Source organism: Emydura macquarii, unplaced genomic scaffold (assembly GCF_026122565.2).
Source record: "Emydura macquarii macquarii isolate MOO-44397 ecotype Brisbane River unplaced genomic scaffold, CSIRO-AGI_Emac_v2 contig_3128, whole genome shotgun sequence".
NCBI classification, from domain to species: domain Eukaryota; kingdom Metazoa; phylum Chordata; order Testudines; family Chelidae; genus Emydura; species Emydura macquarii.
In genome coordinates this window covers 4,976,524-4,991,527 of record NW_027133265.1, presented here as the reverse complement: position 1 = coordinate 4,991,527, position 15,004 = coordinate 4,976,524, and the positions used below count along the sequence as shown (strand labels likewise).

General features: G+C 46.5%; 1 protein-coding gene across 3 annotated transcripts in view; it reads right to left on the bottom strand.

The window, feature by feature from the left end:
• The window catches only part of ATP8A1 (ATPase phospholipid transporting 8A1), a 215,715-nt gene that overhangs the window by 165,346 nt on the left and 35,365 nt on the right, over nucleotides 1-15,004 (bottom strand). For all 3 annotated transcript variants that reach the window (XM_067531192.1, XM_067531193.1, XM_067531194.1), the window contains 2 exons: nucleotides 13,569-13,614; nucleotides 293-333 (listed from right to left, as the gene is read on the bottom strand). In XM_067531192.1, coding sequence (XP_067387293.1) covers nucleotides 293-333; nucleotides 13,569-13,614 — 87 coding nt within the window. The remainder of the gene's footprint in view (nucleotides 1-292; nucleotides 334-13,568; nucleotides 13,615-15,004) is intronic.

The window sequence follows — 15,004 nt, the reverse complement described above, 5'->3', positions numbered from 1 at the left end:
TTAATATCCCAAATGCTGAAGACATCACTCAGACAGAACGTTCATTGAACTATTAATGGTAGTTTTGCCTGAATAAGAAATTTGGGTTTGGGCCTAAAAGTACATTTTATTAAACAAGCTAAATTTAATATTCTAGAAACTGCTACTAAAAACAGAAAATGTTTATGCTTTCCATCATATTTGTAGGTTAATTTGTATGAATGATGTTTACTCTGATATAAAATATATATGCTGTATCAAATGATAATACTATAAATATAAAATTTGCAGCCATAAAAAAATAAATACACACCTTTTCCCAGTGGACAATCTCCCAAGCACCATTTCTCAATACTGAAAACGAAAGACACACACAATTAAACTGTACAATAGTAATACTGCTTTTTATAGGTGACATTCTTCATGAGTTCCTTATTACTAAAAATCATGTGTATATACATGGCATTTTACAGAACTGCATATGTTCTCTGCAATTTCAGGTCAAGCATTTCAATTATAAAGATTAAATTTTATTTTTATGGCACTTTTCATACGAATTCTATATCACCAGACTTTAAAAGGTTAGATAATCATAGAAATGTAGGACTGGAAGAGACCTCGATAGGCTATCTAGTCCAGTCCCTGCACTGATGCAGGAGTAAGTACTACCAGACCATCCCCGACCAGTGTTTGTCTAATCTGTTCTTTAAAAACTCCAGTGACAGAGATTCCACAACCTCTCTAGGTAATTTGTTCCAGTGCTTAACTACCCTTACAGTTAGAAAGTTTTTCCTAATGTCTAAAGTAAATCTCCCTTGCTGCAATTTAAGCCCATTACTTCTTGTCATGTTATCAATGGCTAAGGAGAACAATTTACCACTCTCTTCTTTATAACAATTTTTATGCACTCCAGACTGCTATCATATCCCCTCTCAGTCTTCTCTTCCCCAGACTAAATAAACCCAATTTTTTGAGTCTTTACTTGTAGGTCCTGCTTTCTAGATTTTTAATAATTTGTGTTGCTCTTCTCTGGAATTTCTCCAATTTCACCAAATCTTTCCCAAAGCATGGTGCCCAGAATTGGACACAATACTGCAATTAAGGCCTTATCAGTGCTAATAAGACTGTACAACACACCTGCTAAAATATCCCAGAACGATGTTCACTTGTTTTGCAACTCTATTACATTGTTAACCCATATTTAGTTTGTGATCCACTATAACCACCAGATCCTGATTTGCTGTACTCCTTCCTAGGCAGTTATTTCCAATTTTGTATTTGTGCAATTGATTAGTCCTTCCTAAGTATAGTACTTTGTATTTGTCCTTATTGAATTTCATCCTATTTAATTCAGACCATCTCTCCAGTTTGTCAAGATCAATTTGAATTTTAATCCTATCCTTCAAAGTGCTTGAAACCCCGCCCATCTTGGTATCATCCACAAACACTGAATATGTACTCTCTATGCCATTATCCAAATCATTTGTGAAGATACTGACTAGAACCAAACCCAGGACAGATCCCGAAGTGACCCTACTTGATAGGCCCTTCCAGCTCAATCATGAGCCACTGATAACTACTCTCTGAGTACAGTTTAACAGCCAGTTGTGAACCCACCTTATAGTTGGTTCATCTAGGCTATTTTTCCTTTAGCTTGTTTATGAGATCATGTGAGACACGATCAAAAGACTTAATAAAATCGAGATATATGACATTTACTGCTTCTTCCCACCCACAAGGCTTGTACCATGTCAAAGAAGTCTATTAGGTTGGTTTGACAAGATTTATTCTTGATCACCTTATTACTTTCTAGGTCCTTACAAATTGATTGTTTGATTATTTGCTCCATTATCCTTCCAGATACCAAAGTTAAGCTGACTGGTCTATAATTCACTGGGTTGTCCTTATTCCCTTTTTTATAGACAGGTACTATATTTGCCCTTTTCCAGTCCTCTGGTGTCTCTCCTGTTCTCCACAAGTTCACAAATATAATCACTTATGGCTCAAAAGATCTTGTCAGTCAGTTCCTTAAATATTTTAGAATGCATTTAATCAGATCCTGCCGACTTGAAGATATCTAACTTGTCTAAGTAATTCATAACTTGTTTTCTTCCTGTTTTAGCCTACCCTATTCACATTGTTGTTCTCTATGTTAGACACGTGATCACTGCTAATCTTTTTGGTGAAAACTGAAACAAAAAAGGCATTTAACACTTCAGCTATTGCTGCATTTTCTGTTATTATCCTTCCCTCCTCATTTAGTAATGGGTGTATCCTGTCCCTGGTCTTCCTCTTGCTTCCCATTTATTTGTAAAATGCTTTCTTGTTATCTTTTATCTCCCTGGCTAGTTTAATCTCCTTTTGTGCCTTGGCCTTTCTATTTTTGTCCTTACATGCTTGTGTTGTTTTTTTATACTCATCCTTTGTAATCTGACCTAGTTTCCACTTCTTGTATGATTCCTTTTTGAGTTTCAGGTCATTGAAGATGTCTCGGTTAAGCGAGTGTGGCCTCTTCCCATGCTTTTTATTTTTCCTGGCATAGTTTGCTCTTGTGCCCTGACTAATGTCTCTTTGAAAAACTGCCAACTCTCCTGAACTCTTTATTCTCTTAGTCTTGCCTCCCACAAGTTCTTACCTACCAATTCTCTGAGTTTGCTAAAGTCTGCCTTCTTGAAGTCAATTGTCTTTACTCAGCTGTTTTCCCTCCTTAGAATCGAACTCTGTCATTTCATAATCACTTTTACCCAACCTGCCTTCAACCTTCAAATTCTCAACTCTTTCCTCCCTGTTTGTCATAATCAAATCCAGAATAGCCACTCTATAAGTCACTTTTTCCACCTTCTGTAATAAAAAGTTGTCTCCAATGCATTCCAAGAATTTGCTGGATAATCTGTGCCCTGCTGTATTATTTTCCCAACAGATTCTGGATAGTTAAAGTCCCCATTACCATCAAGTCCTGAGTTTTGGATAATTTTGTTAGTTGTTTAAAAAAAGTCTCATCCACCTCTTCTTCCTGTTTAGGTGGTTTATAGTAGACCCCCTACCATGTTTTTTACCCTTTTTATCTTTACCTAGAGACTTTCAACAGATCTGCCTCCCATTTCCGTCAACCTCAGTGCAAGTGTATACATCTTTGATAGCAAAGGCAATGCCTCCTTCCTGTTTACCCTGCCTGTCCTTCCTGAACAAGCTGTACCCTTCTATACCAATATTCCAGTCATGTGAATTACCCCATCAAGTTTCTATTATGCCAATTACGTTGTATCTGTGATTATTCACTAGTATTTCTAGTTCTTCCTCTTTATTCCCCATACTTCTTGCATTAATTACAATTAATTACAGCATAAAATATGTATGAAGCAGAATGAAATAAAAAGTTATGAAGAATTAAGACATACTTTAATATGAGATTTGATGGGCAATGCTTCTGAAAGTATTAGATTTTGGAAGAAACAATATGATCTGAACTCAAATCTTGTAAAATTACTATATACTAAAATATATTCTCTGATGAAAATGCTGACATGAATCGCTAATGTTCAGAAGAACACAATCAATCATTCTTTTATTTTTATTACAAAACAATTATAAAAGCACCATATCAACACACATGTCACTTTATAAACATAGATAAAGACATGTTCCCTGCCCTGAAGAATGCAGCATTTAAAAATATATATATAAATTACTGGACAGTAGGTAAAGCAGTAGACTGTGAGAAGAGAAAAGGGACTGCCTGAAGAATTGGGATTTAAGTAGGGATTTGAAGGAGAGACGATGCTAGGCAGAAAAGGAAAGTAAGACTGTTCCGGGTATAAGGAACAGCATGCTAGAAGATTCGAAGCTGAGGATGGGAAAGAGGATAAAAAGAAAGCATTGAGCGCTAGGAATGGAAAGGAAGAAATAAAAGCAAATATGTTGGTGTGGCAACATTAGATGAGGACTGATTGGAGAGCGTGACAAACCTGAATTAGATGCAACATGAGACAGAAATACATTTTAGGAATTCAAAGAGGTGGGTGATATGGTCAGAACTGAGAAACAGGAACATAACTTTTGCTACAGCATTTTAGTTTGACTGGAGATGGAAAGCAGGGAAGGCAAGAAGGCCAGAGAAAAGACTGACATGTAAGATGGCCAAAGCATGAGACAAGGTTGTTGCAATGGAGATAGCTAAGAAAGGCAGATTTTGGCCATACTGAAGAGGAATAAGCAACAAGATTTAGCAACCATCTACATATGAAAGGTCAACAAGGCTGCAGACCTGGAAAACAGGAAGAACAACAAACCTGTCAGCTGAGATAGAATAGGAAGGGATTCTGTCAAAGAACTGGACTCTGGGATAACAAATCGGGCCTTGAATTCAGGAACAACAGTAGGTCTACTGACATGTTCACAAGGTCAGGGAATAAAGGCCTCCTGGGTCAATGGGGGGCACTAAAATCATTGCTGCTTCCTCCTTTCTGATTCTCTGTATTACCCTGGTGATGATGGGCACTAGGAGGAAAGTATAAAGTAAGCCCTTTTTTGGTCACTTAAGAGACAAGGCATCGATATGCCTACAGCTCCAGACTCCCTTTATCTTGCAAAGTATTGGTGAACCTTCTACTTTTTCCTTTGGATGCAAAAGGATCCACAATAGGAACTCCAAAACTTTTGATGATCAATCATAAGGTTTTGCTCTGAAGACTCTATTCCACCAGATTGATTTTCCTTCTGCCCATCCTGTCAGCCTTCACTTTGCTGGTGCCCATTATTATGCAAGGCCCTGATAGACAATAGATGACCTCCACCCACTTCATCAATGATGTTGCTTTCTTTTGTAGGTCCCTTGATCTAGTATTCTCCAAAGGTTTACGTACACCATTGTTGACATATTGTCAGTCATTACCAGAACATGGTCATTCAGCAATGCTGGGGCCAGTTGTTGAAGAGCATACTTAATTGCTCTCAGACACAGAAAATATATGCTTTTCTTTCATTCCAAGAAGGATCATGTCCCTCGAGCCACCGACTTCTTGAATAAAAACTCCCCATCCATCCAAACTGGCATCTGCTGTTATGACACACCTTTCTGGCTCCAACATGGCCAACCCTCTAATATCTCTCTGGACTCAGAGGAACTACTATCCCCAAAAGGACAGGCAAGTTTCTCTTAAATTTCTGAAGTAATTTCTTGAACCCCCTTTCCATTTTTTAAACTTTACTCCTTAGGGAAGGTGGAGATTGGAAATCTGAATCAGATGAGGAGTCCTATGAACCTCTTCTACTAAGAGGCATCTCTTTATCTGTGCCTTTTAAGAGAAGATAGAATGCCTGTAAGGGGATACTGCATTTGCTCCCTGGAGTTCACATGACAGCAGTCTCTGAGATAAAAGCACTTTTTATGCCAAATTCAAGAGCTCCCATGAAGCCCAAGAGGGACTTTCTTCCAGAAGGGAAGATTCTTTTCTTTTCCTCTCATGCAGAATTCTTAACTTCCCCTGGGGCTAGGGGAAGGCGACTGAACTGCCCACTGAGGGAAGGGTAGAGGATGATAAAACTTGCATTCCAGGAGGGTGTGCAACATAAATTATTTTACAGGCCGCTCCTTTCTGTGGTGTATTCAGCCAGTCCCACTTACATTTTGCCTGGGCCAGGCCACTACCTTCTGATGCAACAATTAAGGGCTCTCTTCATTTTCTCATCCTCTAAGGCATTTGTATCCTGGTTGTCAAACGCCGCATTGGTGAAGAATGCCTGGAAAAATGCTTCATGGGTCAGGATAAAGTGGCCAAAGCTGAATATTTATGACCCAGTGGGTGAGGTGACTGGAGTGCATAAGGCACAAACCTCTCCCTTTGTATTCCTCAATCAGGAATACAGAGGAGGAACACAGCCTTGGTCTTTCATTTGGACCTTTCTCTGCCATCTGCCTCACCTGTTACATGAGCAGTTGAGGGAGAAGGGGCAGAGGGCCTCTGTGGTAATTTCAGACAGGAGACAAATGAGCTCTTCATGTTTTTTTGGGATGTGTGTGGGTTTTTTTAAAAAAAATTCTCTCTTGCAGTCGGTGCTGGATTTCACCACCCTGCCAATAGCTACAGGAAGCCGAACAAAACTGAGTTGGGGGCCTCCAGAAGGTAGTCCCTTGTCAGCCATCAATCCAGCTTTGATTCTGCCCTTTACAGCTATAGAAAGGCAATGACCCACACTGAGGATCTGTGGACCTAGCCCTAAGAGAGAAAAAAAGGATCTACTCTTCAACTTGCTTGGTCTTTGGAGCTTCAGAGTCAGTCAGGAACTGCAGTTTGGGGAACCAGGCAATGTTTTCTGGCTCAGGTACTATCATGACAGTGGGCATCATGCTCTGGTGTACTGGCTGGTCTGTGGTGTCTCTGTCTCCACTTTCCTTGGGAAAGCACTGTCATCATGGTGACCTTGGGACGAACACACTTCTTCCTCACTTTCTTGAACTAAAGTTCAAATTCAAGCTGGTAATATTCCACAAAACCTCACCATCAAGCGTCTAAGAAAAGCAGGAGATCGTACGTTTTGCACTCCACAGCATTGACCAATCCTGGAAAAGTGAGGTGAGTGTGACCACATCTATTCTTGGAGCCCTCCTTCCTAGAGGATTGCTTTTTTGTCACATCCACAAGCCCATGTGTTTTTCCCAGGCAAGCAATAATAGAGGGAATAACAAGAGATGATGACTGCATCAGAATTGTTTCAACTCCATTTTACTGGGTCAATAGTCAGGATCTACAAAAGACTTTTTGACATCAGGAACTGGCCACTTTGCTGGTCATAACTTATAACCCATTGTTCCATGAATTAGAAAAGTTGTTCCTTACTCATTCATACATCTTATGCTTATATTTTCTCAAGGCCTGCAAGACTTCATCATCAATAAAAAATTACAGAACTTTAATCCTGTCTGGAAACCTTCCACATAGTTCCCCAGTTTATCAATCAAACTTTTTTGGTACAATTTTTTTTTTTTTCTGTAAACTACCTACATTCAAAGTGTTTATTTTAGACATGTGTTCAACTGTATGGATAATGCCCTTTATTTCAATTTATATTTTAAATTGTGATATAATATTGTTATGTTTAAACTATTAGAAATGTGTAAATTCTAAACATTTAGGCCCCAAATTTTGAAATTTTCACATGCAATTCAGTAAATTATGTGTACACAAAAACATCTCGAGGTATAATAAGCAACTATGTGCATGGACAATTGTGGCACGCACACAAGATAGAAACATACAACTCGATATGTGTTTTGCAATGTGCATACATGTGCACACACAAATCATGTCTTTACGTTTTAAACATCTAAAAGTGTAAATTTGTATGCTGGGTGATTTCAAACATACGATTGACAAATATTGAAAAATAGGGTTACTTACCAGTAACTGTTGTTCTTCGAGATGTGTTGCTCATATCCATTCCATTATAGGTGTGTGCACGCCCCGTGCACAGATTCCCAGAACTTTTTTCCCCTTAGCAAGCTCCGTAGGGTCAACTCAGGCGCTCCCTGGAGTACCGTGCTCATGCCGTGGTATGTAGGGTGCTGCCGACCCCGCAGACCCTCAGTCCCTTCTTTCTGGCAACTCCGACAGCGGGGACGGAGGGTGGGTGTGGAATGGATATGAGCAACACATCTCGAAGAACAACAGTTACTGTTTTCTCTCTTCGAGTGATTGCTCATATCCATTCCATTATAGGTGATTAAATAGCCAGACCTTGGGGGTGGGTAGGAGTCAGGGTTGCGCCGCCCTTGCCAGGATGGCCCTACCAAATCCTGCGTCCTCTCTTGCCTGCTGTACGATGGCGTAGTGGGACGTAAAGGTGTGGATCGACGACCAGGTCGCTGCTCTGCAGATGTCTTGCAGGAGCACTCCTCCCAGGAAGGCCGCAGATGAGGCCTGGGCTCTGGTTGAATGTGCTGTCACAGCTCCTGGAAGCGACGCCTTTGCCCGCTCATAGCAGGTTTTAATACAGGTGGTGATCCAGGTGGAGATGCACTGGGTGGAGACAGGTGAGCCCTTCATCCGGTCTGCCACTGCCACAAACAGCTGCGTTGACTTCCGGAATGGCCTGGTCCGCTCGATGATGTAGGCCAGGGCTCGTCTGACATCCAGGGAGTGCCATCTCCGCTCCTCCTCCGAACCGTGTGATTTAGCAAAAAACACGGGGAGGAAGATATCTTGGTTATAATGAAACTGAGACACCACCTTAGGCAGGAAAGCCGGGTGGGGCCTCAGTCGGACCTTATCCTTGTAGAAGACCGTGTAGGGGGCTCCGAGGTTAAAGCCCTTATCTCGGAGACCCTCCTAGCCGATGTAATGGCCACTAGGAAGGATACCTTCCAAGAGAGGAAGAGCAACGGGCATGTAGCCATGGGCTCGAAGGGGGGTCCTGTCAACATGGTGAGGACCAGGTTCAAGTCCCAGGGAGGCACCGGGTCGCAGACCTGGGGATATAGCCTCTCCACCTCTTTGAGGAACCTAGCTGACATGGGGTGTGAAAATAAGGATCTGCCCTCTATCGGCTGGTGGAAGGCCGAGATGGCCGCCAGGTGCACCCTAAGAGAGGCCAGAGCTAAGCCCTGCAGCTTCAAGTGAAGGAGGTACTTCAAAATCACCTGTATTGGCGAGGAGCTCGGTAGGATGCCCCGGGACTGAGCCCAACAGGTAAAACGCTTCCACTTGGCTCGGTACACCACCTGGGTGGAAGGTTTCCTGCTGCTAAGCAGGACCTGCTGTACTTGCATGGAGCAAACTCTCTCCTCCTCTGTCAGCCACAGAGTCTCCAAGCCATCAGGTGGAGGGAGTCCAGGTCCGGGTGGAGCAGGTGACCCTGGTCCTGGGAGAGCAGGTCGTAACGCCTCGGGAGTGGCATGGGCGTGGTTATGGACAGGTCCAGCAACATGCTGAACCAGCACGGTCTCAGCCAAGCTGGGGCAATCAGTATGATATCCGCCTTGTCTCTCTTGATCTTCAAGAGGACTCTGGGTATCAAGGGAATGGGGGGAAACGCATACATGAGGGTCCCCGTCCAGTCTATGAGGAACGCGTCGGAGATGGAGCCCGGCTCGCGACCCTGGAGCGAGCAGAACCTCGGGCATTTCCTGTTCCAGGACGACGTGAACAGGTCCAGTTGGGGAACACCCCACTTGCGGAAGACGGAAGCTACCACCTCCAGATGTAGTGACCAATCGTGTCAGGGAAGGAACAACCTGCTGAGGCGGTCCGCCTCGTCATTCCTGACCCCCGGGAGGTGAGAGGCAGATATATGAAAGTCATGTCTCATCGCCAAGTCCAAAAGTTGTATGGCCTCCTGGCAGAGGGCCGAGGAGTGCGCTCCCCCCTGCTTGTTCATATAGAACATGGCTGCTGTATTGTCCGTTAGGACCTGTACCACTCTTCCCTTGAAGAACCGGAGGAAGACCTTGCATGCCAGGCGGACTACCCTGAGTTCCCTGACATTGATGTGGAGGGACATCTCGCCCGGTGACCAGAGCCCTTGGGTGCTCGGGTTGCCGGTGATGTGCGCTCCCCACCCCACATCTGAGGCGTCCGTGATCAAAGTCACCAACGGCATTACTTCCCTGAAGGGAATTCCCTTCAACACCTCCCCTGGGTCCTTCCACCGTAGTAGGGAAGCCAATATCTGGGTGGGCAATGTGACCATCCTGTTCAGAGGGTGCCTGACTGGAGCATACACTGATGCTAGCCACATCTGGAGAGGCCTGAGTTTGAGGCGCGCTAACCTCACCATGTACGTGCAGGCTGCCATGTGTCCCAACAGCTGGAGGCATTGCCTGGCTGTCGTCGTGGGAGACCTATGGAGGTCGTCTATTATGGCAGCCATTGCCTCGAAGTGAGGCCTTGGGAGGAAGGCTCTGGCCTGGGTGGCATCTAGTGTGGTCCTAATGAACTCTATGCGCTGCACCGGGGTGAGAATGGACTTCTGCTCGTTGATGAGCAACCCCAGGTTGGTGCACACTGAGCACGTGAGCTCCAGGCTGTTCCTGACATGGGCCCTGGATCAGCCAGTCGTACAGGTATGGGAATATCTGAACTCCCTTGCGGCGCAGGTGGGCCGCTACTACCGCCATACATTTTGTAAATATCCTGGGGACGGATGAAAGGCCAAAGGGCAGGGCTGAAAACTGGTAGTGGCCACCAGCTACCATAAACCGTAGGAACTTTCTGTGTCCTGGGAGGATAGAAATGTGAAACTATGCATCCTTTAAGTCGAGGACAGCATACCAGTCCCCTGGATCTAGGGTAGGAATGATAGAGGCTAGGGAGACCATCTGGAACCTGAGGCGTCTGATGAACTTGTTCAGACGGCGGAGATCTAGAATAGGCCTCAGACCCCCCTTGGCCTTGGGGATTAGGAAATACCGGGAATAAAAACCCCTTCCCCTTTCCCGTGGGGGAACCTCTTCCACCGCTCCTAGCTGGAGGAGGGAGCAGACTTCCTGAGTGAGGAGCTGCTCGTGAGAGAGGTCCCTGAAGAGGGACTGGCTAGGAGGGGCGTCTGGAGGAAAGGCCATCAGCTGTAGGGCATAGCCCCTGCGGACTATACCAAGGACCCATCAGTCCGAAGTAATGCTTTGCCAGTGGGCATAATACGGCCTGAGTCTGTGGGCAAAGGGCCGGTTGAGATCCAGGAGGAAAGGAAGAGTGCCACCCTTGTGCACACCGTCAAAAGGATTTTTTATTATTTTGGCCCTTATTAGGGCTTTGCTGGGCCCCCAACGAAGAACCTGAATGGTCATGGCGGTTGGGGCCTCGGAAGCTCTCCCGACCCCTCCTGGGTTGAGCGGGTCTGGAGGGTTGCCTTGGAGGCGGCTGGGCCTGAGGCAGAGACTGACGCCTCGAGGCCTGTAGGGTGTAGAGCCCTAGGGACCGCAGCGTAGCCCTAGAAACTTTCAGGGCATGTAGCTTGTCATTGGTTTTGTCCGAAAAGAGGCCAGCACCATCGAATGGGAGGTCTTGTATGGTCTGCTGGGCCTCTTGGGACAACCCTGACGACTGGAGCCACGAGGATCGTCTCATGACTATGGCTGAGGCCATCGCTCTGCTGGCAGCATCCGCCGCGTCGCTGGAGGAATGCAAGGCCGCTCCTGCCACCGCAGCGCCCTCCTCGATGACAGTCAAGAAGTCCGCCGCTTTATCCTGGGGTAAAACCTGCGGGAGGATCTCAGCGAGTCTCTGTAGTGAGGACCAGAGGTTGAGGTTGTACCTCCCGAGGAGCGCCCGGTGATTTGCAATCCTCAGCTGCAGAGACGCTGTTGTATAGACCTTGCAGCCAAACAGGTTAAGTTTTTTGGCTTCTTTATTCTTGGGAGTGTTACCCTGGACCCCCTGTCTATCCCTCTGGTTCACCACATCCACCACTAAGGAGCATGGCGCAGGGTGATTATATAAGTACTCAACCCCTTCGGTGGGTACAAAGTACTTCTTCTCAGCTCCCTTGGCAGTAGGGGGAACCAAGGCGGGGGTTTGCCAGAGGGATTTAGCCTACTTGAGAACCCTCTCGTGGACGGGGAGGGCTACTCTATATGGGCCTACCATCCCAGAAACACCGAATAGGGGGTCCTCCTCCTCTGAGAGCTCCTTTAGTTCTAGATTCAGGTTGCTAGCAACTCTTTTTAGCATGTCCTGATGAGCTCTGAAGTCAGGCAATGGAGTCTTACAGTCCCGGGAGGTGATGTCATCAGGGGATGAGGAGGAGGATTGAGGAAGTGGCCCCATGGAGGGGCCTTCCTCTGGGTCTGATCCCCCTTTGGTGGGATGGCCCTTGTCCTGCTGGGTCATAGGAGGAGGTGGTGGCAGGGCCACTGAAGAGTGGAGCGAGGCGGTAGCCTGGCCCACCTGTGTACCCCAGGGACCCCAATATGGCCACTGCTAAGGCCCCTGAGGCCACGCTGAAGTTGGCATCAGTGCCGACTGGGACACCCGGTGCCGAGATCTGGACCCGGAGCAGCTAGACCTCCGCTTACTTCCCTTCGCGGGGGAGCGGCTCCTGGAGGACGACGAAGGCGAATGCCGGTGCCGGCGTGTGCGGTGCCGGCATGGAGAGGAGCTACTGGAGCTGGAATGCTTCCCTCTTGACGACTTGCATCGACACTTCCCCCCGCGGGAGCGGTGCCGCCGGTGCCGACACGAAGAATGGGACCATGAAGATCGGTGCCGACCAGAGGAACAGGACCGCGAGGTGCGGGACCATCCGCGAGATGTCACGCGGGCCGGGGCCGGAGGCATAGTCGGTGCCGGAGGCATCAGTGCCGGAGGCATAGCTGGTGCCGGAGGGGTCGGTGCCAGTGGAGCCGGTATTGAGATGTAGGGCACCGGGATTCGCGCCGAGCTGGGTGTCGGGGATCGAGACCGGTGCCGTGATCTGCGGTGCCGAGATGGGCTCTCCACGGAGGACTGGGAGGTAGCCCTCCGTGAGCTCTTTGACCACCCTCAGTGCCGCGGGTGTTGAGGAGCTCGAGGACTCGGTGCCGGAGCTGGGAGGGGAGCCCGCACTCTCTACCCTCCTTGACTGTCTGGGGGGAGACTTAGACTCCTGTCTCCACCAACCACTGGGGGCACCCAGCGCGGGTTTACCCCGAGACGCAGGTCCCCTAGCCCTCGGCAGAGGGGGGGACAGAGGCGTGGGCAGGCCCATGAGGGCGGATGCCGCGGCGAATGCCTCCGGCGTCGACAGCCCTTGCAAGGGCACTATCCCACTCCGCAGAGTCGGGGAAGGCTCCCTGCGTGGAGATGCCGGTGCCGGAGTAATCTCGACGGCACGTGGCTGGGGCATCTCCTGACTCCCCTGGGGCCGGGTAGGCGGTGCGGGGGAGTCTGCGGCGCTTCGGTGCCGGGCCCTGGGTTGACGACGCCGGTGCCGGAGGAGCGCTCTGCACCGAGGAGACGCTCGGTGCCACAGGGGAACGCTCCGGTTCAGAGTCGGGACGGAGGGCGGACTCCATGAGGATAGCCTTCAGCCGCGCGTCTCTCTCCTTCTGGGTGCGGGGCTTGAAGGCTCTGCATATCTTACATTTGTCCCTGTGGTGCTGCTTCCCGAGGCATCGGAGACAGCGATCGTGAGGGTCGCTCACAGGGACAGGTTTGGCACACTCAGTGCACGGTTTGAAACCCGTTGAGCCAGGCGTGGCCCAATGCGAAGAAAAACCCCTAAAGGTTTCCTAACTATCTAATTACTTAACTGCTTCTAAACAACACTAACTAGTAAGGGGCTGCGACTTGCAAAGCAAGAGGCAATGTTCCAGCAACCGTCAACAGGCGGAAAGAAGGAACTGAGGGCCCGCGGGGTCGGCAGCGCCCTATGTACCACGGCATGAGCGCGGTACTCCAGGGGGCACCTGAGTTGGCCCTACGGGACTTGCTAAGGGAAAAAAAGTTCCGGGAATCTGTGCACGGGGCGTGCACACACCTATAATGGAATGGATATGAGCAATCACTCGAAGAGAGAACCAAAGAACCATAAAGAAATACACATAGCATTCAGATCACATTTTATCACTACATTTTTCTTAGCTGTACAACTAAGAGATTTTTTTAAATTGTTCCTACCTTGTGTCTGTTTCTTGTTCACTGCATTATCAGCTTTATGTCTTTTCTGGAATAAAAATGCACAATTGTTAATTGAGTTAAAATAGTTATTTTGTTAACAAGGTAAAAGATACAATTCAGAAAAAATATTATGTACACACATATCCCGTATTCCATTCCACGCCCACATGTGAACAAAAACAACAAGCAGGATTATTTCAAGTCATTGTTAAACATTTTTTTAAACTGTAGGTAATTTTAGTGCAGTGTTTTTGTTGTTAGAGAAAGTCAAGAAGAGTGCTAGACCAAAACTGTCCTTTTTTAAAGAATCCTTCCATTCTGGGTATTTCACTAGCTGCTCTAAATCCAAGATGCAGACAGCTTGCATTTGTGCACTTAATCTTCAGTTTTCTAGAAAGTAATTTCTGTTGGGACCACATAAAACTTTAAGACACAGAATTTTCTGAGATGAGATTGTAAGAGGTTACATGACATGAGTGCCTTCTACTAAACCTCAAAGTTCTTAAGAGAACAGAACTCCAAAGAAGAAAAAAAGATAGATGGTAGTGTGAATAAACAAAGGCAATATTCTCCTGATGCAAAAGATATTGATAAAGTAATCTTTCCATGTGGTACTATGGCTGCGGTAGCATGAGTAGAGCTAGCTGCCTGAAACTAGGAATGAAAGGGACAGATAGTGAATTTACTCTTGGTAACTATTTCTTCTTCTTTGAGGTAGCTTCTATATATTTACCACTCCTGAGACCTGGAAAGTGGGCTAATGAATTCTAGCTAAGGGGTCCTTACCTAAATAGTAACTTTATGACAGCTTTGCCAAATTTGGCATCTGATCTGGAAGGTGGACCCAAGAGTAGTGGGAGATGAATATGTTGATTGAACTCCAGGTAGTCACTCTCCATATCTCAGGTATCAGAACCTTTGCCAGGGAAGCTCTGGAGACTGTATGCACCCTAGCCAAACAGACCCTGAAGAGTCTCATTTGCCACCTGATAGCAAATCCTGATCCAGTTTGAGACCCACTTGGATAATTGCAGAGTGAAGACAGGCTGCCCCCTAACTCCTTCTGCAAAAGGTATGAACCGTCTGGGGATGTTCAAAACAGGCTTTGCTCTGTCCAAATAAAAATATAAAGCTCTCACCAAATCCAAGGTGTGCAGTTTCATTTTGGCTGCAATAGAGTGATATCTCATTAAGAAAACTAGCTGGTGTATGGATTGGTTAAGATGAAAATCCAAAATTACGTTAGGCAACATTTTAGGACGATGTTTAAGTGTGACTTTGTCCTTCAGAATATAGTATAAGAAGGCACTGACTCTTCCAGCCGAGGTGATACCTACCAGAATGCTGCCTTCAGGGAGAGATGATATAGGAAAAAAGGTTACCACGGTTTCAATGGTGGACGGACTATATGGTCCCAAAGAGTCAAAGGTGTTTAT